Source organism: Manis javanica, chromosome 14 (genome assembly GCF_040802235.1).
Source record: "Manis javanica isolate MJ-LG chromosome 14, MJ_LKY, whole genome shotgun sequence".
In the NCBI taxonomy this organism is placed as follows: Eukaryota; Metazoa; Chordata; class Mammalia; order Pholidota; family Manidae; genus Manis; species Manis javanica.
Genome location: NC_133169.1, coordinates 24,461,100 through 24,487,536, shown reverse-complemented (window position 1 = coordinate 24,487,536; position 26,437 = coordinate 24,461,100). Strand labels below are relative to the sequence as shown.

The following is a 26,437-nucleotide window of genomic DNA, read 5'->3' as shown; positions in this document are numbered from 1 at the left end:
AATATCCTGCGTTTTTCTCTGCAGGACCGGTGGGCGGGTGCCTGAGACTGGCGCCTGAGGAAGGAGGAAATAGCGCGTTTCCCCCTCTCCTTTTTTATTTCTCTTTTTGGCGAGTGTTTTTTTTTGGAAGCCTTAAAGGGACAGGGACCCCGGTGCTAGGGAGGCAGGGCGGTGGGACTGGTGAGCCGGTGCCTGGGACCAGCGCCTGAGGACAAAGAATATTCCACGTTTTTCCCTGCGGGAACGGTGGGCGGGTGCCTGAGACCGGCACTTGAGGACGGAGGAAATCGCGCGTTTTTCCCTTTTTTTCTCTTTTTGGCGAGTGCTTTTTGGAAGCCTCAAAGGGACAGGGACCCCGGTGCTAGAGAGGGAGGGTGGCGGGACTGGTGAGCAGGTGCCTGGGACCCGCGCCTGAGGACAAAGAATATCCCGCGTTTTTCCCTGTGGGACCGGTGGGCGGGTGCCTGACACCGGCACCTGAGGACGGAGGAAATCGCGCGTTTTACCTCTTTTTATTTTCTTTCTCTTTTTGGCGAGTGCTTTTTGGAAGCCTTAAAGGGACAGGGACTCTGGTGCTATGGAGGCAAGCAGCAGGACCGGTGAGCGGGTGCCTGGGACTAGCGCCTGAGGACAAAGAATATCGCGCGTTTTTCCCTGTGGGACCGGTGGGCAGGTGCCTGAGACAGGCACGTGAGGACGGAGGAAATCGGGTGTTTTTCCCCCTTTTTTTTCTCTTTTTCGCGAGTGCTTTATGACAGCCTAGAAGGGACAGGGACCCTGGTGCAAGGGAGGCAGGGCAGCAGGAACAGTGAGTGGGTGCCTGGGACTGGTGCCTGAGGACAAAAAAAAATCGCGTTTTTTCCTTTTTTTTTTTTTTTTTTTTCCTGTTCCCTCTCTCATTGTTGCTGTTGTTGTTTTGGTTTGGAGAGTGCTTTTTGGAAGTCCTAAAGGGGCAGGACAGGTCACTTAGACCAGAGGCAAGGAATCTGGGGATCTCTGGGCACTCTAACCCCCTGGGCAGCAGGGAGCACATAGGCCCCTTACGGAGATAAATAGCCTCCCAGCCGCCCCGCCTCCAACGAGGCTCCACCATTTTGGAGGAGAAGCCCCAGCCAGGCCACGTCCACAGCAACAGCGGAGATAAACCCCATAGCAACTGGGCGGGAGGCAGAAGCCCTGTCTGCGCACAGCTGCCAAGCACAAGCCACTAGAGGTCGCTATACTCCCAGGAGAAGAAGGCCACAAACCAACAAGAAGGGAAGCTCTTCCAGCGGTCACTTATACCAGCTCTGCAAACTATCTCTATCACCATGAAAAGGCAAAACTACAGGCAAAGATCACAGAGACAACACCTGAGAAGGAGACAGACCTAACCAGTCCTCCTGAAAAAGAATTCAAAATAAAAATCATGAACATGCTGACGGAGATGCAGAGAAAAATGCAAGAGCAATGGGATGAGATGCAGAGAAAAATGCAAGAGCAGTGGGATGAAGTCCAGAGGGAGATCACAGATGTCAGGAAGGAGATCACAGAAGTGAAACAATCCCTGGAAGGATTTATAAGCAGAATGGATAAGATGCAAGAGGCCATTGAAGGAATTGAAGCCAGAGAACAGGAACGTATAGAAGCTGACATAGAGAGAGATAAAAGGATCTCCAGGAATGAAACAACACTAAGAGAACTATGTGACCAAGCCAAAAGGAATAATATTCGTATTATAGGGATACCAGAAGAAGAAGAAAGAGGAAAAGGGATAGAAAGTCTCTTTGAAGAAATAATTGCTGAAAACTTCCCTAAACTGGGGGAGGAAATAATCGAACAGACCATGGAATTACACAGAACCCCCAACAGAAAGGATCCAAGGAGGACAACACCAAGATACATAGTAATTAAAATGGCAAGGATCAAGGACAAGGAAAGAGTTTTAAAGGCAGCTAGAGAGCAAAAGGTCACATATAAAGGAAAACCCATCAGGCTAACATCAGACTTCTCGACAGAAACCCTACAGGTCAGAAGAGAATGGCATGATATACTTAATGCAATGAAACAAAAGGGCCTTGAACCAAGGATACTGTATCCAGCACGACTATCATTTAAATATGATGGCGGGATTAAACAATTCCCAGACAAGCAAAAGCTGAGGGAATTTGCTTCCCACAAACCACCTCTACAGGGCATCCTACAGGGACTGCTCTAAACGGGAGGACCCCTAAAAAGAGCACAGAACAAAACACACAACATATGAAGAATGGAGGAGGAGGAATAAGAAGGGAGAGAAGAAAAGAATCTCCAGACAGTGTATATAACAGCTCAATAAGCGAGCTAAGTTAGGCAATAAGATACTAAAGAAGCTAACCTTGAACCTTTGGTAACCACGAATCTAAAGCCTGAAATGGCAATAAGTACATATCTCTCAGTAGTCACCCTAAATGTAAATGGACTTGATGCACCAATCAAAAGACATAGAGTAATAGAATGGATAAAAAAGCAAGACCCATCTATATGCTGCTTACAAGAAACTCACCTTAAACCCAAAGATTAGCATAGACTAAAAGTCAACGGAAGGAAAAACATATTTCAGGCAAACAACAGTGAGAAGAAAGCAGGGGTTGCAGTACTAATATCAGACAAAATAGACTTCAAAACAAAGAAAGTAACAAGAGATAAAGAAGGCCACTACATAATGATAAAGGGCTCAGTCCAACAAGAGGATATAACCATACTAAATATATATGCACCCAATACAGGAGCACCAGCATATGTGAAGCAAATACTAACAGAACTAAAGAAGGAAATAGACTGCAATGCATTCATTGTAGGAGACTTCAACACACCACTCACCCCAAAGGATAGATCCACCGGGCAGAAAATAAGTAAAGACACACAGGCACTGAACAACACACTAGAACAGATGGTCCTAATAGACATCTATAGAACTCTACATCCAAAAGCAACAGGATATACATTCTTCTCAAGTGCACATGGAACATTCTCCAGAATAGACCACATACTAGCTCACAAAAAGAGCCTCAGTAAATTCCAAAATATTGAAATTCTACCAACCAATTTTTCAGACCACAAAGGTATGAAAGTAGAAATAAATTCTACAAAGAAAACAAAAAGGCTCACAAACACATGGAGGCTTAACAACATGCTACTAAATAATCAATGGATCAATGAACAAATCAAAATAGAGATCAAGGAATATATAGAAACAAATGACAACAACAACACTAAGCCCCAACTTCTGTGGGATGCAGCGAAAGCAGTCTTAAGAGGAAAGTACATAGCAATCCAGGCACACTTGAAAAAGGAAGAACAATCCCAAATGAATAGTCTAACATCACATTTATTAAAACTGGAAAAAGAAGAACAAAGGAGGCCTAAAGTCAGCAGAAGGAGGGACATAATAAAGATCAGAGAAGAAATAAACAAAATTAAGAAGAATAAAACAATAGCAAAAATCAATGAAACCAAGAGCTGGTTCTTTGAGAAAATAAACAAAATAGATAAGCCTCTAGCCCAACTTATTAAGAGAAAAAGAGTCAACACAAATCAACATAATCAGAAATGAGAATGGAAAAATCACGACAGACTCCACAGAAATACAAAGAATTATTAAAGACTACTATGAAAACCTATATGCCAACAAGCTGGAAAACCTAGAAGAAATGGACAACTTCCTAGAAAAATACAACCTCCCAAGACTGACCAAGGAAGAAACACAAAAGTTAAACAAACCAATTACAAGCAAAGAAATTGAAACAGTAATCAAAAAACTACCCAAGAACAAAACCCCGGGGCCGGACGGATTTACCTCGGAATTTTATCAGACACACAGAGAAGACATAATACCCATTCTCCTTAAAGTGTTACACAAAATAGAAGAAGAGGGAATACTCCCAAACTCATTCTATGAGGCCAACATCACCCTAATACCAAAACCAGGCAAAGACCCCACCAAAAAAGAAAATTGCAGACCAATATCCCTGATGAATGTAGATGCAAAAATACTGAACAAAATATTAGCAAACAGAATTCAACAGTATATCAAAAGGATCATACACCATGACCAAGTGGGGTTCATCCCAGGGATGCAAGGATGGTACAACATTCGAAAATCCATCAACATCATCCACCACATCAACAAAAAGAAAGACAAAAACCACATGATCATCTCCATAGATGCTGAAAAAGCATTTGACAAAATTCAACATCCATTCATGATAAAAACTCTCAGCAAAATGGGAATAGAGGGCAAGTACCTCAACATAATAAAGGCCATATATGATAAACCCACAGCCAGCATTATACTGAACAGCGTGAAGCTGAAAGCATTTCCTCTGAGATCGGGAACAAGACAGGGATGCCCACTCTCCCCACTGTTATTCAACATAGTACTGGAGGTCCTAGCCACGGCAATCAGACAAAACAAAGAAATACAAGGAATCCAGATTGGTAAAGAAGAAGTTAAACTGTCACTATTTGCAGATGATATGATACTGTACATAAAAAACCCTAAAGACTCCACTCCAAAACTACCAGAACTGATATCGGAATACAGCAAAGTTGCAGGATACAAAATTAACACACAGAAATCTGTAGCTTTCCTATACACTAACAACGAATCAATAGAAAGAGAAATCAGGAAAACAATTGCATTCACCATTGCATCAAAAAGAATAAAATACCTAGGAATAAACCTAACCAAAGAAGTGAAAGACTTATACTCTGAAAACTACAAGTCACTCTTAAGAGAAATTAAAGGGGACACTAATAAATGGAAATTCATCCCATGCTCATGGCTAGGAAGAATTAATATCGTCAAAATGGCCATCCTGCCCAAAGCAATATACAGATTTGATGCAATCCCTCTCAAATTACCAGCAACATTCTTCAATGAATTGGAACAAATAATTCAAAAATTCATATGGAAACACCAAAGACCCCAAATAGCCAAAGCAATCCTGAAAAAGAAGAATAAAGTAGGGGGGATGTCACTCCCCAACTTCAAGCACTACTACAAAGCCATAGTAATCAAGACAATTTGGTACTGGCACAAAAACAGAGCCACAGACCAGTGGAACAGATTAGAGACCCCAGAAATTAACCCAAACATATATGGTCAATTAATATTTGATAAAGGAGCCATGGACATACAATGGCAAAATGACAGTCTCTTCAACAGATGGTGTTGGGAAAACTGGACAGCTACATGTAGGAGAATGAAACTGGACCATTGTCTAACCCCATATACAAAGGTAAACTCAAAATGGATCAAAGACCTGAATGTAAGTCATGAAACCATTAAACTCCTGGAAAAAAACATAGGCAAAAACCTCTTAGACATAAACATGAGTGATCTCTTCTTGAACATATTTCCCCGGGCAAGGAAAACAACAGCAAAAATGAGCAAGTGGGACTACATTAAGCTGAAAAGCTTCTGTACAGCGAAAGACACCATCAATAGAACAAAAAGGAACCCTACAGTATGGGAGAATATTTTTGAAAATGACAGATCCGATAAAGGCTTGACGTCCAGAATATATAAAGAGCTCACATGCCTCAACAAACAAAAAACAAATAACCCAATTAAAAAATGGGCAGAGGAACTGAACAGACAGTTCTCTAAAAAAGAAATACAGATGGCCAAGAGACACATGAAAAGATGCTCCTCCACATCGCTAATTATCAGAGAAATGCAAATTAAAACTACAATGAGGTATCACCTCACACCAGTAAGGATAGCTGCCATCCACGAGACAAACAACAACAAATGTTGGCGAGGCTGTGGAGAAAGGGGAACCCTCCTACACTGCTGGTGGGAATGTAAATTAGTTCAACCATTGTGGAAAGCAGTATGGAGGTGCATCAAAATGCTCAAAACAGACCTACCATTTGACCCAGGAATTCCACTCCTAGGAATTTACCCTAAGAACGCAGCAATCAAGTTTGAGACAGACAGATGCACTCCTATGTTTATCGCAGCACTATTTACAATAGTCAAGAATTGGAAGCAACCTAAATGTCCATCGGTAGATGAATGGATAAATATGTGGTACATATACACAATGGAATACTACTCAGCCATAAGAAGTGGAAAAATCCAACCATTTGCAGCAACATGGATGGAGCTGGAGAGTATTATGCTGAGTGAAATAAGCCAAGCGGAGAAAGAGAAATACCAAATGATTTCACTCATCTGAGGAGTATAGGAACAAAGGAAAAACTGAAGGAACAAAACAGCAGTGGAATTACAGAACCCAAAAATGGACTAACAGGTACCAAAGGGAAAGGAACTGGGGAGGATGGGTGGGCAGGGAGGGATAAGGGGGGGAAGAAGAAGGGGGGTATTAAGATTAGCATGCATGGGGGGGAGGGAGAAAGGTGAGGGTGGGCTGCACAACACAGAGAGGACAATTAGTGACTCTACAACATTTTGCTAAGCTGATGGACAGTAACCGTAATGTGGTTGTTAGGGGGGACCTGATATAGGGGAGAGCATAGTAAACATAGTATTCTTCATGTAAGTGTAGATTAAAAATTAAAAAAAAAAAAAAAAAAGAAAGAAAGAAAGAAAAGGGGGATTACTTCTTAACAGGATGAAACTATTGGTAAATCAAAGATCAACGCATGCTTTAAATATCCTTAATATTGATCACTTAAAGGGTGTCAGATGATCAGCTATGGAGGTACTCTTTTCTGATAATATTCCTTTCTCTTAATTAAAAAAAAAAAAAAAAAAGCAGTTACTGTGTGCTGACCTCCAATGAGTTCTGCACAGTGGTATAGAGGGCATGTCAAAGTGTGGGCAAAGGGTCTGTTTGTTTCTACGCAGAAGATCAAGGCCTAGCTTGGATACCCAGAAAATGAACTAAGATACGATATGAGGAGGAGCTTCTGGCATCAGCACTCTCTGGAGGACTTGTGCCGGGGGATGATCATCAAAAAGCCTCCACAGGGATCCGGACGATGCTGCGGTTGTGGCTGCATCCAGCCCACCGTCTCCTGGACTTGCCATTGGAATGAGGAGGGAGATGTCTAGGCTGGCATGTGCATACGGTGAGACAACGAATTTGACCGGATCTGTACTGTTGGAACTCAACCAGGAGTTGGGAGGGGTGCAAGTTGTAGCACTCCAAAATCTCATGACTATAGACTATCTATGGTTAAAAGAACATATGGGATGTGAACAGATCCCAGAAATGGGCTGCTTTAATTTGTCTGATGGTTCAAGTACAGTTGGACAATATCCATCATATCATAGATAAATTTTCACAAATGCCTAGGGTGCCTAAATGGTTTTCTTGGCTTCACTGGAGATGGCTGGTAATTATAGATTTGCTTTGTTTATGTCACCGTATTCCTATTATGTTAATATGTGTGTACAAATTAGTTAGTAGTTTAAAACCTATACATACTTAAGGTACTCTACAAGAAGATATGTCAAAGAAATAATCAATTCTCCCAAGTTTCCTTCATATGCTACATCTATAGCTTTTCTTCTTCCTTCCTAATTACAACCCTTAAATAGAATTCGTGCCTCATATTGAATTTACCGAGTATCATAATTCCTCCAGGTGGTAAAGATACCTCGAGACAAGTGCTGGGCATAGAAGCCACAGGGCATAAATCTGCAAAGAAGTAAAAAGCTAACCTTTGCAAACAATATGGCTTCTCTCTCACTTACCAACTTTACATTTCCCTGTATGGCACCGGAAGATGACTGGTTAGCCAGAGACGGGTAAGATTCCTAAGGGAGGAACAACCTAAGACAGGCACAGTCGCAGGGGGGCCATCAGGTGAGAATTTGGGGATCAACAGAGGTGAGGCTCAGAATCTCACACCCCCTGCTTTGAGAGAAATCTTCTGCATCCGTGGATGTCTTGCTGCCCTTGTCTCGCCTGGATTAATACTTAAGTCCATAGGCACACACCTGATCATCTGATCATCTACATTTGCCTTCTTACAGCACTAAACTATGTTTTCTACCTTTATCTTGCATCTACCTACCACTTCAGCATTTTATTAAAAATAAAAATAATAATAATAATAGGAGAAATGTGGGATCAACATATAAATCAAGTACAAAAATCAAACGAATATTCATATTCGACCTGATTGTTTATAGGTCATATTGCATGATCAAAACCGAAAGTTTCTGTGATGAATGCCCTTGTACTGTTCACCATGTAAGAATTTATTCACTATGTAAGAATTCGTTCACCATGTAAGAACTTGTTCGTTATGCTTCAGAAGATTGGAGACTGACGAGAATTAGGCTTGAGATGGATTAATGATTGTACATTGAGCGTTGACCCCCCCTATACTGAATTTTATTGTTGTTAACAACCATTTGAGCAATAAATATGAGAGATGACCTCTCAAAAAAAAAAAAAAAAAAGTGTTTGGAATACCGATCATGGCACCACTGCCGATTTGCACATGCCCATGCCCCAGGCCTTGGCCCTGCAGCCACTCTGTGCACACCTGTACTGCAGACCCCAGCACCCAGGGGGTCCCGCGTAGCTCTGACTACCCTTGCAGAGGAAAAGAGGAGCAGGAGGATTCCAGCAGCCTTCACCACCAAGGTCCCAGCAGCCGCCACTGCAGACACTCACTGCCTTTGGCCCCTGAAGGTCCCTGCAGTCTTCACCAATGCTGCCCTCAGCTGGTGGAGCTGCCCCACGTCTATACCACTGTGCTCCCCTGGAGTTGAGCCACCATGGTGCCCTCCTGAGCTAGAACTTCCACATGCCACCCAGCCAGCAACCTCCTCCCCTAAATGATGGTCTCCCACTCATCAAGACCAGCCCACAAAGCCTAGAATACATAACCTCTCCTTCAAATGCACAGACATCATTGCAAGGCTACAAAGATGAAAAACAAAAGCAAGATGACACTGCTAAAAAACCACAATAATTTCCCAGCAATCAGCCCCAGAGATGTGGACATCTATGGATGGCCTGACAAAGAATTCAAAATAATTGTTTGAAAGAAACTCAGCGAGCTCCAAGAGCATACAGACTCCTCAACAACATCAGAAAAGTACATAATCAAAATGAAAAGTTCAACAAAGAGATAGAAATAATAAAAGAAAAGAACCAAACATAAATTCTGGAGCTAAAGAATACGGTGAGTGAACTGAAATATACAGCAGCTCAATAAAGTCAAAGAAAGAATCTGTGTGCTTGAAGAGAAGTTATGAAGTTATGAAATTATCTAGTCAGAGAAAAAATGAAAAGCAGTAAAGAAAGCCTATAGGAGTTATGACATGACTCCATTAAAAGAACAAATATATGTATTATGGAAAAAGCAGAAGGAGAGACAGAGAAAGGGGCTGAAAGCATATTTAAAGAAATAACGGCTAAAATTTTCCAAATCTTGGGAGGGAAATGGACATCTAGATTCACGAAGCTGCAAAGCTCCCAAACGAGATCATTCCAAAGGGGACGATGCCAACACACATTATAATTAAATTATCAAAAGTCAAAGGGAGAAATTTGAAATCAGTAAGAACAAAGCTTGTCACATATAAAGGAACACCCATAAAACCATCAGCAGAGAACTTGCAGGGCAGGAGAGACTAGGATGATACATTGAAAGTACTGAGAGATAAAACTGCCAAGCAAGAATATTATACATGGAAAAACTATCCTTTAAAAAGAAAGAAGGGATAAAGTCTTTCTCAGATGAACAAAGACTGAGGGAGCCTGTCACCACTAGGCCTGCCTTGCAAGAAATGCTTGAGAGAGTTCTGCAGATTTAAGTGAAAACATGCTGAATAGCAATGCAAAAGCATACGAAAGCCTCAGTGTCACTGGTAAAGGTAAATATATGGATAAATGCAGATTTATTAACACTGTAAAAGTGGTATGATTACCTTTGACCCTAATATATCAGTTAGAAGATAAGAGTTTGTTCATAGACACTTAATAGGAAAAGGAGTGAATGCTGACAACAAGAACATAAAATTGGGATAGGGAGAATAAAAGTGGGGAAATTTTGTGTGCAAAAAAAAAAAAAAAAAGCAAGACCCATCTATATGCTGCTTACAAGAAACTCACCACAAACCCAAAGACAAGCATAGACTAAAAGTCAAGGGATGGAAAAACATATTTCAGGCAAACAACAGTGAGAGGAAAGCAGGGGTTGCAGTACTAATATCAGACAAAATAGACTTCAAAACAAAGAAAGTAACAAGAGATTAAGAAGGATACTACATAATGATAAAGGGCTCAGTCCAACAAGAGGATATAACCATTCTAAATATATATGCACCCAATACAGGAGCACCAGCATATGTGAAGCAAATACTAACAGAACTAAAGAGGGAAATAGACTGCAATGCATTCATTTTAGGAGACTTCAACACACCACTCACCCCAAAGGATAGATCCACCGGGCAGAAAATAAGTAAGGACACACAGGCACTGAACAACACACTAGAACAGATGGTCCTAATAGACATCTATAGAACTCTACATCCAAAAGCAACAGGATATACATTCTTCTCAAGTGCACATGGAACATTCTCCAGAATAGACCACATACTAGCTCATAAAAAGAGCCTCAGTAAATTCCAAAATACTGAAATTCTACCAACCAATTTTTCAGACCACAAAGGTATAAAAGTAGAAATAAATTCTACAAAGAAAAAAAAAAAGGCTCACAAACACATGGAGGCTTAACAACATGCTACTAAATAATCAATGGATCAATGAACAAATCAAAAGAGATCAAGGAATATATAGAAACAAATGACAACAACACAAAGCCCCAACTTCTCTGGGACGCAGCAAAAACAGTCTTAAGAGGAAAGTATATAGCAATCCAGGCACACTTGAAGAAGGAAGAACAATCCCAAATGAATAGTCTAACATCACAATTATCAAAACTGGAAAAAGAAGAACAAATACGGCCTAAAGTCAGCAGAAGGAGGGACATAATAAAGATCAGAGACGAAATAAACAAAATTGAGAAGAATAAAACAATAGCAAAAATCAATGAAACCAAGAGCTGGCTCTTCGAGAAAATAAACAAAATAGATAAGCCTCTAGCCAGACTTATTAAGAGAAAAAGAGAATCAACACAAATCAACATAATCAGAAATGAGAATGGAAAAATCATGACAGACTCCACAGAAATACAAAGAATTATTAAAGACTACTATGAAAACCTATATGCCAACAAGCTGGAAAACCTAGAAGAAATGGACAACTTCCTAGAAAAATACAGCCTCCCAAGACTGACCAAGGAAGAAACACAAAAGTTAAACAAACCAATTACGAGCAAAGAAATTGAAACGGTAATTAAAAAACTACCCAAGAACAAAACCCCGGGGCTGGACAGATTTACCTCGGAATTTTATCAGACACACAGAGAAGACATAATACCCATTCTCCTTAAAGTGTTACACAAAATAGAAGAGGGAATACTCCCAAACTCATTCTATGAAGCCAACATCACCCTAATACCAAAACCAGGCAAAGACCCCACCAAAAAAGAAAATTACAGACCAATATCCCTGATGAATGTAGATGCAAAAGTACTCAATAAAATATTAGCAAACAGAATTCAACAGTATATCAAAAGGATCATACACCATGACCAAGTGGGATTCATCCCAGGGATGCAAGGATGGTACAACATTCGAAAATCCATCAACATCATCCACCACATCAACAAAAAGAAAGACAAAAACCACATGATCATCTCCATAGATGCTGAAAAAGCATTTGACAAAATTCAACATCCATTCATGATAAAAACTCTCAGCAAAATGGGAATAGAGGGCAAGTATCTCAACATAATAAAGGCCATATATGATAACCCACAGCCAGCATTACACTGAACAGCGAGAAGCTGAAAGCATTTCCTCTGATATCGGGAACAAGACAGGGATGCCCACTCTCCCCACTGTTATTCAACATAGTACTGGAGGTCCTAGCCACGGCAATCAGACAAAACAAAGAAATACAAGGAATCCAGATTGGTAAAGAAGAAGTTAAACTGTCACTATTTGCAGATGATATGATACTGTACATAAAAAACCCTAAAGCCTCCACTCCAAAACTACTAGAACTGATATCAGAATACAGCAAAGTTGCAGGATACAAAATTAACACACAGAAATCTGTAGCTTTTCTATACACTAACAATGAATCAATAGAAAGAGAAATCAGGAAAACAATTGCATTCACCATTGCATCAAAAAGAATAAAATACCTAGGAATAAACCTAACCAAAGAAGTGAAAGACTTATACTCTGAAAACTACAAGTCACTCTTAAGAGAAATTAAAGGGGACACTAATAAATGGAAACTCATCCCATGCTCATGGCTAGGAAGAATTAATATCGTCAAAATGGCCATCCTGCCCAAAGCAATATACAGATTTGATGCAATCCCTCTCAAATTACCAGCAACATTCTTCAATGAATTGGAACAAATAATTCAAAAATTCATATGCAAACACCAAAGACCCCGAATAGCCAAAGCAATCCTGAAAAAGAAGAATAAAGTAGGGGGCATCTCACTCCCCAACTTCAAGCTCTACTACAAAGCCATAGTAATCAAGACAATTTGGTACTGTCACAAGAACAGAGCCACAGACCAATGTAAGAGACTAGAGAGCCCAAATATAAACCCAAGTATAAATGGTCAATTAATACACAATAAAGGAGCCATGGACATACAATGGGGAAAGGACAGCCTCTTCAACAACTGGTGTTGGCAAAACTGGACAGCTACATGCAAGAAAATGAAACTGGATTATTGTTTAACCCTATACACAAAAGTAAACTCAAAATGGATCAAAGACCTGAGTGTAAGTCATGAAACCATAAAACTCTTAGAAGACAACACAGGCAAAATCTCCTGAATATAAGGATGAGCAACTTCCTCCTGACCGCATCTCCTCTAGCAAGGGAAACAAAAGCAAAATGAACACAGGGGACTACATCAAACTAAAAACCTGCTGTACAGCAAAGGACACCATCAACAGAACAAAAAGGCATCGTACAGCATAGGAGAATTATTTATAAATGACAGATCTGACAAGGGTTTAGCATCCAAAATATATAAAGAACTCACACACCTCAACAACCAAAAACCAAATAACTCAATTACAAAATGGGCAGAGGATATGAACAATTCTCCAAAGAAGAAATTTAGATGGCCAACAGGCACATGAAAAAATGCTCCACATCACTAATTATCAGGGAAATATGAATAAAAACCACAATGAGGTATAACTTCACACCAGTTAGGATGGCCAGTATCAAAAAGACTAAGAACAACAAATGCTGGTGAGGATGCATAGAAAGAAGAACCCTCTTACACTGCTGGTGGGAATGTAAGCTAGTTCCCATTGTTGTAAGCAATATGGAGGTTCCTCAAAAAACTAAAACTAAAAATACCATTCAACTTGGAAACTCTCCTAGGAATTTACCCAAAGAATATAATTTCTCAGATTTAAAAAGACATATGCACCCCTATGTTTATTGCAGCACTATTCACAATGGCCAAGATATGGAAGCAACCTAAGTGTCCATCAGCAGATGAATGGATAAAGAATAGGTGGTATATATACACAATGGAATACTATTCAGCCATAAGAAACAAATCCTACCATTTGCAACAACATGGATGGAGCTAGAGGGTATTATGCTCAGTGTAATAAGCCAGGAGGAAAAAGACAAGTACCAAATGATTTCCCTCATTTGTGGAGTGTAACATCCAAGCAAAACTGATGGAACAAAACAGCAAAAGACTCACAGAGTCCAAGAAGGGACTAGTGGTTACCAAAGGGGAGGGGTGAGGAAGGGTGGGTGCAGAGGGAGGGAGAAGGGGATTAAAGGGTATTACGATTGCCACACATGGTGTTGCGGGGATCATGCAGAAGACAGTGTAGCAGAGAAGACAAGTAGGGACTCTGTGGCATCTTACTACGTTGATAGGCAATGACTACAATGGGGTATAGAGGGGACACAATAATATGGGTGAATGCAGTAACCACATTGTTTTTTCATGTGAAACCTTCATAAGAGTGTGTATCAATAATACCTTAATAAAAAATTAAAAAAAAAAGAAGAAAACTAAATAAGCCTTCTACACAGAAGTTTGAATTCTTCTGAAAGGACAAAGACCTGCTTAATTTTAGTCCCCAAATTTGTTATATTTAAAATAAATAAATAAATAAATTCCAGAATGTTCATGGCAGTACATGTAAGACAGAACTGGCAAAAAGATATGTTAAGAAGAACACCACATCTATCTAAAACTACCAAATTTAGGGAGGCAAATAATTAGACTGATAGCACGCAGAATTCACTGCTTGTAAGTGATCAAATAATCATTCTTTCTAATTTAAACAGCAATTTGTAAAAATGTAAAATTGACTTGATTTCAAAATAATTGTCTGATCTTGCATGCTACTACAAAAATCTAAATGTAAAGAACCAATGCATCTTCAATCACAACATAAAATGTAACAACTTCAACAATGAAAGCATGACCTGAGTTTTGTGATATAACTTTGTCCCCAATTAAAATGAAAATAAAAATCTTAAAAATCTTTAATTCCTTAGTATTTCAAATGAACATGCCTTCAACTTATTAACAGCAAAACATCATTCTAAAATAAGAATTTAGTTTCTAAATAGTAAGATATGTCCAGACCAGAAGCAAACAGGAGTTTAAAAACAGATATTTAAAATAAGTGCAGGAACAGTCACTCACAGAGGAACATGAGAAGCAGGAAAGACAAGAACAACACTAAAAGAAACATCCATCAAGAAAAAGACCTGGAAAAGAAACCGAAACTTAGAATTAAAGATCAAATGAGCAGTGTGGGGGAGGGGAAAAGGGAAAAAGGGAAGGGATGAACTAACTAGCCAACCGAATGAATATTAAGACAAATACTAAAACAACTAAGAAAATAAAATTTCAATGTAGGATTTATATAAAAATTAGAAATTAGCTGAAGATTTAAATCAAATTATGAAGACCAAGCAATTGATACAGCAAACTAAAACTCAGCCAAGAACAGCCAACAGAAGAGTTCCCATCAACGAAATATCTAAATATCCAGTTACAGCATGTTATTAAATATGCTAGGTTTTTTTTATATGAATGAACTGACTCAAATCATGTCATGAAATCAGAGGAAATATTAAATATTAGTATTTTTTGCTCAAAGTAATGAAGAGAAATATGTAAAATGTCTATATTAAAAAATAGTAGTGGTTAATCTATAAATATGGTTCATCTAAAAATATCGAAGGAGTTAGAATTTTAAAGTGATGAAGTATGTTCAATACTGATACTAATTTTGTTCAAACTGAATGGATTAAAGCCATACTGATGAAAAGTAAATGGAAATTGCAACAAAAACTTTACTGTATGTCCAAAAGAGATTATATTTTAAAAAATTAAAGTTTGCTTTTGTGCATATCTCAGCCATATATAATTACAGCATTACACATAGAACTATAATTTAACATTATATATGATCAAACTGGAATTTCACAGTATAAATTTTTTTTATATTATTAACAAAATACTATTACATTTCCAAACTGGTTTGTTTTCTCCTTCTGTTTTTACAATGATCAATATGAAATTCTGAAACAAGGTGATATTAACATTACTATTATATTACATACAAAGTTTCCAAGTTTACCTCTGACATATGCACCAACAATTGTCTATGTTTCTTAAAAAATAAGTCTCAGCAAAATATAAAAAATAAAATATAAGCCTCAGGAGTTTTGTGAACATTAACTACATGGTACTGGTAAATTGGATTTAAAGAGTATGTTACAGATATTATTAAATCTCTAAGATATTTTGGGTAAACTGATAATTACTCTTTCATGACATGCAAAGCTAAATAAAACAGAGTTTAATTGTAAAGGTTACATCAAAAGTACCATCCACTGTGCAATGGATTTTCAATAAAGCTCAGTAAGATACATAAACTGAAAGCAACATTTTAAAAAGTAATATAAAAATAACTTTCACTTTATATGCCTTAAAATTTCCTGACACCTATTAATATGTTCTCTTCCTATAATTTTTATTCAAGTATATCAGCATCAAATGCTGGTTAATACTGATAAAATATTAGGGTAAAATAATATTTTAATCTCTCACACCACAAAGAAGGAATCAGTGTAAGAAAATTAATACCCACCCATCAGGTTAAGTGTTCACTCTAAATATTACCCACTTTGGATGGGAGGCAAAGAGGGAGTTTTCAGTATTACTAAATATAAAAAGTTCACAAAACATTCTATGTTTAATATGAAATATTTCTGCAGTAACTACAATTAATTCAGTTACAAAAAAGCAGCACGGAAAGGAATAATGCTCAACAAGGTATACCCGTACACATTTAAAACTCACAACAAATTCCAGAGTTGTTATAATACCACTTTTCAGATGAGATAATTGTTGCCTAATTCGCTCAACAAATAGGTCAACAAATCATAATAGAGCGTTCTCTCCTGTATCTTCTTTTTATCAAAGCACAGCCCATATCTATGAAAAGCATGACATTATTAAAAAAACACAAAAATGAAAAGCTGGAAAACTCATTTGCACAAAATGACTATAAAAGGGGTGTATGGGATGCTTTGAGAGCAGAGAAAAAAATCTCAGTGATGGGATCTTAGAAAAGTCTATGAAAATGCAGATACAATAAAAAGTAAAAGGTATAAAATATTACTGTGTTAAAACTATTACTTCATGTAACAAGCTAATAAATGTGTAAAATCTACTTTCAAAAAGCTTAAGGCATATGAGTTATTTACAGGGCTCTCTTGTCCCCTCCTGGCATAAGCCAGGAGCTCTGTCCTCTCACTGTACCTCTAAATAAAAGCCTCTTCCTGGCTCTTCTACCTTGAGTGTTTACTAAGTTCATTCTTCAACTCCACAAACAAGAACCCCGGCATCATTTTTGGGGGCTCATCCGGGATAACTCTGGAATAATCAGACCACAAGAAGCCACATCCAGGCCAGATGGAAGACCCAGAAATCCTGGGCTCTGAACTGGACACAGTTACCAATTTTCCCAACACCACTTTTTGAAGAGGTTGTCTTTTCCACATTGTGCATTCTTGGTGCCCTTCTAAAGATTTGTTGACAGCATATGCACAGGAAGACTGCATTTTCAAATCTTCCTTGGAGTTGGGTAAAAGCATTATGGCTGAGTTCCGGGTATGGGATATGAGAGAAAGGTACATATGTGATTTCTGACTCGTGCTTATGAGAAGAATTGTGTCAATCATTCCCCTTTAATTTCCTTTCCATTAGCTGAAATTTACAAGTGATGTTGAAGCTGTAATATACATATTAGGCCATGATATATATGAAACTAAACCTTGGTGGCTTAGGCAATTTGAAGTGACTGGATTCTCAGTATCACATAGCTGCTATTCGAGTCACTGACATTATACATCAGGTAGTATACTTCAGAAAGTGTCCATTTTACTTAAACAACTCTTTCTCCTGCAACTAAATCTGTATGCAAACCAATTTTAATTTGTATCTATTTAATTTTAACTTTCACTACAACTTTACAACCATCTGTACAAATATATACTGAATTATATACAAATATAGTTCTGTAAGTCCCAGAACCACTGATTTAGATACATAGTAAACTTAACTAAAAGACAAAAAATAAAATAAAATGAGTTATTTACAGAAGCCAAATACATAATGTTTTAGTTTGTTTAGGCAGTAAATGTACTGCTCAGGCTGACATAGGATAGAAATACCAAACAGCCAACATGTTTTGAAAATTATTTCAAGTGCAATATTCTCAGAGTAACATACCAATCTAAATGCAGAATGCAGCGAGATCAGAAATTAATTCTGTGACCATATATTAAAATCCCAACACTTTTTTGGGTCATATTGGGCAATTTAAATCTAAGTAAGTCTCATTTCTGTATATGATGGAAAAGGCTATCCTACCTAAGTTATCACCCACTCTATATGACAACTTCTTTGTAGCAATTTTCTCTCAAAGGATAAAGAACTCTACTGGAAGATAGACATATGCAGCTGTAGTAAAAATATCCCAATTACTGGAAGGAAAAGGGTTCTCACAATATTAAAATAAACTAGTCTTCATAACTTTGAATGAAAATTATATTGTTAAATATGTAATATTAAATATGTCAATGAAGCTACAGTTGCCTATGTCTACACGCACGTCAAACTGAAATTATATATAAAATTATAAATTCATAATAAAAGTAGTCATCATTTATTAGTTGAGTCGTCTTTGTGCAAGGCATTTTATAGTGTCTCTCTTAATCCTCAGCAATACTGTGACCTAGGTTCTACTACCTTTACTATAAAAAAAACAAGACCACTGAAAAGTTAAATAACCTTCTTAATGTCATTAGTGGCAGAATGAGTAGAAGGGCTGGGATTCAAAGCCAGGCCTGACTTCAAAGCCTTAAATTTATAGTTTCCAACTGATTAACTTCTCTTTAACAAGCTATCACTGCTATTACTTACATCAGGGATTTCAAACTGAAGGGGTTTGAGACGGTAGGATAAGTAAGTAGAGAAGGCTAGATATAGATAACAGAGTGGTGAAAGCTATGGCAACCTAGAGAAACACATCCCAACTTAAGGAAGGCAGCCACTGGGCAGACTGATACGGCTGCTGCTACGCCACACTGTGGACCCAGTACCCAGACATAGCTTCTCAGAAGGAGCAGGAAATCCAGACTGTTTTTGTAACATACTCTTGTGTCTTATTTTAAAATGCTGGTGAGTAAAATAAAATTTTAAATCACACTGGATGCCTAATAAAACACTGTGGGGCTGCATTTAGACTGGCACAAGGAATGACCCCAGAAGTATGCTAAAAGAGGTATATGATGTCAATGCAACAACATTTATAAAGCAGAGAAGTTGCACCTAACTCTAGGAAGAAGCTTTCCTATAGGCATCCTCAGAATCTCCACAATAATCAGTCTTTCAAATCTTTCTACTTGCCATGCTCTTCCCACCAAGGCATTTACTCTTGTTTTTTTTTGTTCACTATTCCTAAAATACGCTTTCCTGCAATCTTCAAGTTCAGTCTTACTCAGTTTAGGTCTTACTTCAAGTATCACCTCATTAAAGTATACGGACTCCCACAAAAAATCCCCCAGTTTCAGGTTCTCATGGCACAAGGTATCTCTACCCATTTAGCACAATCATAATTTTATATCTGAGTGACTGATGTATCTCTCCTCCAACAGACCATAAAGTCCATGAGAACACATCTGGTTTTCTTCATCTCTGATGTCCCAGCACCTAGCATAATGCAAGGCACACAGCAGCAGCAGGCACTCAAAAAATAACTGCTGAGGAAGAGAAGGGAAGGAAAGGAGATTCCTAACAGTCTTAATCAACTGTCTCTATCTACTGCTGGCTTGTGCTCTAGACCCAACGCCAGAGCATTACTGCTACTAGAGCACTCCCTTAATACTCAAGCAGATGAACAAGTTAATCAACAATCAAATGAGAATGAAGGAAGTTTTATAAAATAGACGAGCAGGGCAGTTACTAATGTAACTTGCTTAAGAATATAACTTTGTGAAGAGACTGATATTCCTGATCTTCCTGAAAAATGAGAGTTCATGATGTTACACCTCTAACACAGATTTTTAAAATCCACCCAAGTTTATAATAACCTTTCCAACTGAACATGAGTAAGTTAGATTAGTAAATTAGAATGAAGTAATTCTCGGTTCAATAGCCAAATCCTTGTAAATAACAAGAGTGAACTAGGTTCCTATTTTATTTCCTATCCAGTGGAACCACAGATAAGTTCCTTGCTACTACCTAACAAAGAAAGGTCTTCATCATCTCCTCTCTCCTCATATTTACTATGTAATGAAAAGCACTGCCAAGCACCATTTTCTTAGTCTAAGATAACCCCCTTCACAAAAGCAATCCATGGAAATATACTCTGGTGTTCCCCATACTAAATGGTTTCTACTCCCAACCACTAACTCCTAAAATAGTTTCACTTACATTGATTCTACACAACTCTAGTTCTTTCCAATATTTTCAATAGAAAGGAGAAAAGGGGTAAACTCTGGGGGTAAACAAGTTTGGAAAAGAGTACATACTTCTGTCTTCCAATTTACATATTCATGTATTAAAAATGATGAGATTCCTATACCACAAAATCTGTTTAATCTAGTATTTCTTCAACATTATAGAAACAAAGTAATATATTTGGGGGATAGTCTTCCAACTCAGAAAAGCCCTCTAGCAACATTTATGTCTTCTGCCTCTGTATTTCTTGGCCTAAGTCAAAAGTTAACCAGAGACCCAACTATGCAAACTTGTAGCTTTAAAGATACCTGGGCTTCTGTTCCTATAATAAATTTCAATAAATTATTATCTTCATGAAATATTACCAAAATACCCTGCTTGGACCTTAATTTCCGAAAACTTCAAAACTTAAGATTCTTATGAAATATTATCAAAACACCCCCTTCTCTATAACACTATAGAAAACAAGTCATTGTATAAAAATTTTCTAGACATCTGCATGATTTATTTAGTATTACATCTAACAGAACTCTGGTATCTTCAACTTAAAAGATAATAGACCAATTCTAATGTAGACATATACTTTTAGTAACTAGGCATAAAAACTAGGCATATTAAAACCCTAAAAACACAACAGTAGCTAAAATGAGTTATGCATAAATTAGAAAGTCATATCGCTTCAACAAAGTCTTTAACATACATTCAACTACTTATTATCTCTGGGTGGGTATCATAGGAGAAATGCCCTTAACTGGAAATTCACAAGAATCTAAGTAGGTAATAGTTACAAAGATAAAAAATTTACAGTGGAAGCATAAGTTTGAGATTCAACTATAAACAATTATCAGAGTAACTTTAATGCTTTCAAACTCAAACCTCTCTAACAACTGACTGCTAAAATGATCAGGTCATAAACAGCCCAGAGATTCAAAATGGGTATTAAAATATTAAAAGTACTGGCAATTTGACTTTTTAGTCTTTCTTTTGCATTCCTGTACAAGGTCTTTTAGAGATTAATTTCTGTAAAATCACACACCATAAATAAGTTTAAATTTCCTAAAAGTATATTTAGGAACAATGTCTCTGATGAGGAAGCAGAGCCATATCATTGTCATATGCTTTAATTAAGCCTGTCCCTGTATTTTAGAAAAACTGTTCTATAAAAAGCATCACCATAAAAATTACCACTGATCCTGTTTGCATAAAAGCTCAGTAATAGAACCAATTTCATGACATTTCAGATGAGACAAAAGTAAAAATGACAACAGTAACTACAAAAAACTTACTTTGATGGCTACTTAAGTATAGTAACTTCAGTTCCACAATAATTCCCTTGGAGAATTGTCAATACGCATGTTTTCTCCCCAAGAAAATGTCAATAAAGGAATCTTTTAAGAATTTCAGTTAACTCTTACAGCCATGAGTTATGTTTTGAAGTCTTAAAAAGAACTACACAGATCCCATAATGTGGGTTCATTTAATCTCTTACCACTTTCCCCTCACTCACTAGACTATGGAGACACTGGCCTTCCTGCCACAACTCTACTGAGCCTCACCCTTGTGCTGTCTCCCACAGAATGCTCTCAGCCAGGTCTCTGCTCAACAGTTACCTCCTTAGAGAGGCCTGTCTGACGACTCTCTCTAAAGAAGCCCTGTCTACAACTAAGTAAAACTGAAGGAACAAAACAGTAGCAGACTCACAAGACTCCAAGGGACTAACAGTTACTAGAATGCGGGTGGGGAGAACGGTGGGTGGGGAGGGAGGCAGAAGGGGATTGATGGGTATTATGATTGGCACACATGGTGTGTGTGGGGGTCACGGGGAAGACAGTGTAGCATAGAGAAAACAAGCAGTGATTCTGTGGCATCTTACTACACTGATGGACAGTGACTTCAATGGGGTCTGGGGGAGGACTTGATAATATGGGTGAATGTAGTAACCACAATGTTTTTTCATGTGAAACCTTAATAAAAAATAAATAAATAAAAAAGAAGCCCTGTCTTATTTAGAGCTACAGTCTCAGCAACCAGAACAGGATCTGACATAAATGCTCAGTAAGTACCTATTGAATGAATTAATCAGTCCACATATAATTTCAATAATATAAAAACAAATCAGATGATATTTTAAAACAAGTGTATTAGCAAACTATCACTCAATTCCAATTTAAAGTATGTAAAGTATAGAAAAAGAAAAGTCAACTCTTAATATCAGATTCTCCATGCTATTTGCTGTCTGCTTCTGGAAAAGAGTAAAGCATGGCAAGATATATATAAATTCTGAGAAATCACAGCAAATACATTATGATTCCATGTCATATTAAATCCTCAAAGATCTGACAATTTAGAAACTAAGTCTAGTATTAATGTTTTAAATATATAGTACTCTAACACATATACATAGTATTTTAAAGAATAAAAGGTATAATGATCTATAATATAAGCATCTAACTGAGGTTAACAGACTTCCTGCTCTACATCACCTAGTCCTATCAGTGGCTAAATAAAAATTAGAGGTGTTAAATACAGCTTAGTCAGAATATCTAGAAATAACCATCTTTAAGGAGTTAAAAAAGAAAAGTCTGCTAACAGTGAGCCAAAGATTGTAATTGTGGACATCCAAGTATTTGGTTCTGTCAAGTATGCATTTTTAAGTATCACATCAACCACTGCAATCTGTCTTTTAAAGAGCAAAAGGCATTATAAAGAACATAAGATATTACAACAAAGAACTTTCCAAAACTGAACCTTGTAACTCCTCTTGGCTTTACTCTAACGAAGTAGCAACCATCCTACTCACAATTTAACCAAAACAGCTTTTATTCACACACACTCAACTAAGAACAAAAAAACAATACCCATGAGTCAAATAATCACCACACAGATCTATCAGCACAACTGCGTATTAAAGGTGAATACTTGAAATAGAAAAAATGGACCACAAAGCTTTTCTTCAACATGTGCTACTCATACTCACATAAAATGCCAAGAAAAAAAGGACCTCTGTGGTCAAAGTGACTTACCGTTACAGATTTAAGGGTCATACCATGGTAGGTGCCCATCGTGTCAATTTTGAAGCCTTCCGTTTCTGTAAAGAAAAGGGATTTACTTTTAGATTTTATGTATTTCATGATCAAGAACAAATCTAAAGTAATCTACATTATAGCTGCCAGTTGTACAAAGTCTTGAATCAACTATACATATAAAGTTAAATTACATTCTTGTGAAGATAAAAATTTAATAGGGATATTAGACTCAAAATTATATTCAATACATACTAACAAGCCCTTGGTGTAGGAAACGGTTAAAACTAGGTCTGTAATTGTGTTCAACCATCATATAATTGGTTGGGAATATCAAAAAGTAGATTGAATCAAATACTTTATAACCCTCAAATTAGTTACTGCTAATATTCAATTACAGTAGCACTAAAAGCATCCAGTATCATGAAGTACTTAACTAATAGTTTTGTTCCAAAATTACAATCATAGGCATATGTTACATAATTTGTAGAAAAGCTATGTTGTAATTAGTTAGTGGTAAGGGTTCCAGGACAGAGTATAAGTGTAGCTTTCTGTTAAGGGTCATATATTAAATATTTTACGTACTGCAAGTAATATAGTTCGTAGCTCAACTACTGAATTTTGCAGGTGCAGTGCAAAAGCAGAGTAAGAAATAGATGTAAACAAACTGGTCCAGCTTGGTTTGGTCTGTGGGGGGTCTGATTTGGTCTGTGGGCTGTAATTTGCCAACCCCTACTTCATGTAATTCATTGGAAAAGAAAAACATTACAGAGAATAAAAAAATCTACCATTCTACTTCTACAGCATGTATTCAGTGCATGCCTTTATCCAGTAAATGAAGTCAGCATGCAAAATTCACTGCACTAAGGCAATAAATCCTTCCATGAAAAAATGGAGATTTCAGATTACGCAAAAAACAATAATTATTGTTAAACTTCCAGCTGCCACCAGCTTTTTCATGAATCAAGTCCAGATAAATCAAAGTCCCATGAGAAGTTGCACTGATAGCAGTCCACTTCACTAACCACGACAATAATGTGGAAATGATTCATTATTACTGCAAGTATACCATGAAGGCTATCACAAAGTAAGTCCTCACATGGTTACTTTTATCTATGCTTCCCAAGTTCTCAATCTATGTACTTATAATTAGGGAAACATAATTTGATAAGAGTCTCCACACTAAACTAAACTTGAGAAACTAATTCTTAATATTAATAACAGCAAATATCTACATACAGCTCATTACATGCAAGTCACTATTCTAGGGAACTTACATTTATTAACTAGTTTAATTCCCACAATAACCCTAAGAAATAGGTACTACTACTTCTGCTACTGTTAGTATTGTAATGTTACACAGGAGGAAATTGAGACAGAGCGTGGTTAAAGTAATTTATCAAAATTCATGCCAAAGGTGTGACAAGAGCATCTGGATCCAGAATAGATGCAGTTAACCAGAGGTTGGCAAATTTATTCTACAAAAGACCAGATAGATTTTTAGACTTTGCAGGCCACATGATCTCTATAACAACTCAACACCACTGTCATAGCACAAAAGTAGCCACAGATAATACATAAACGATTCTCACCGTGTTCAAACAAAACTTTATTTATAGTAACACATAGTGTGCCCGATTTGGCCTGTGGCTATTAGTTTGCCGACCCCTACTCTTAACCCTCAGGCTATCCTGTCTCTCAAATTCAGCACAACCACAGGAAGAAGATAAAAATTAAGTAACTTGCCTTCTTTTCCTTTGAATCTTTCCTGGTCGTATCTGTTATAGGCAGCTGGGATAGGTTGTTTGGTACGTAATGTAGGGTCCTATAGAAAAATTAATTACGAGTTACATGCTATATTTTACATTGTTACTTAATATTTAGAATAAAAACCACAGTAAGGGTATTGTTTATTTTCTAAGCCTTTTTCTTATGACATCCAGTAAGACAAATGTGAGAAGCATAAGCAAATGGGACAAAAACTAGGGAGTCATTTGATGCTTATTTTAAAGAGAATGTTTATTGCTAGAAAATTACCACCCCTATCAGGAACAAGGACAAAGGACTTCAAATAAACCTGCACCAATACAGGTTTGTATTAGAAACTGCAGAAATAAATTGGGTGTGTTTAGTAATTTCACTCAGATAACTTAAATTTCTTTTTAATATAAATTCCTTCCAATTATGAGCATTTTTTCTTTAATAAAAAACCTTTTAATTCAAAATTTATTGAACTGACATTTTAGAACCTTTTAACTCATTTATTCTCCAAATTGGGAATCCTCCCATTTAACAAATACAACTATGACAATAAAACTACTGTAAATGTATGGGTAAGCATAAGTTAACAAAGGTGTTATTTTTTTTTTTAGTATTTAGAAAAAGTTGCTAATCTAATAATGTTTAACTTAATATGCAAACATTTTACCTAAGTTTACAGTCTGTAATAACCTTAAAAGAATGCTGAAGGAATATTCTCAAAATTGCCTGGGAAATTCAGTATTCAGGAAGACTACACTTCATTTTGTTACAACAAGATGCTACCCTAAGTATTAATCCAAATAAGACACTTATTCAAGACTGTCACTAGATACACACTTCTACAGTCAAATGCCAAACATTAAAATTTTCAAGTATTTCAATGATTACAGAAATAGAATATTGTCACAAAGTGTTTTTTATTGTTTTAAGATTTGATATATGTTTCCTACCAACTACTATTCAAATTGTCAACCTTCATAATTATGAACACCCTGTGTTTTACCATCGTAACATCTGTCCCACTATTTTTTAGTTATCTCTGTGTTCTATAAGACTGTGAGCAAAGAGGAGAGGGACTGTGGACCTTTTTTATTCTAGTATCTCTTGTATCTTTGTCAGCACATTGCCTGACAAATAGTAGGCACTTAAGTACTTGTTGAAAAGTCCACTGCAAACATTTACCTAAATACCAGCAACTATCCACTACCTTTAAAAGATTAAACACAAAGGATTTCATGAATGAACAAAACTACTAAATCTTGCAGACTGTATCAGTACCCTTCCAAATTTTGATATACTTCTTAAAATTCTATACAAAATAAAAACACTGTTTTTGTTTTTCCTTTGTTGAATCATATGAAACTAGCTGGAAGGATTCTCAACTGGAGGGTATGTTTGAGTTTAAATATAAGCTATATGTCATATATGAAATTTATTTTGGGAGTGTCCTAAGTGGCACCTCAAAGAGTGAGGGTGTGAACTCTCCAAATGGCTAAAACTAAGACACAATTAAAAGACCAAATGACCTATGGTTAGGGGAAGCACAATACATTCACCAAGTCACATATACCAATGATT

At 37.1% G+C, this 26,437-nt stretch overlaps 1 protein-coding gene across 1 annotated transcript in view; it reads right to left on the bottom strand.

The window, feature by feature from the left end:
• The window catches only part of CDC73 (cell division cycle 73), a 122,743-nt gene that overhangs the window by 69,445 nt on the left and 26,861 nt on the right, over positions 1–26,437 (bottom strand). Inside the window, exons 9-10 of the mRNA XM_037014070.2 lie at positions 24,845–24,923; positions 23,099–23,163 (exon numbers count right to left, since the gene is read on the bottom strand). Coding sequence (XP_036869965.2) covers positions 23,099–23,163; positions 24,845–24,923 — 144 coding nt within the window. The remainder of the gene's footprint in view (positions 1–23,098; positions 23,164–24,844; positions 24,924–26,437) is intronic.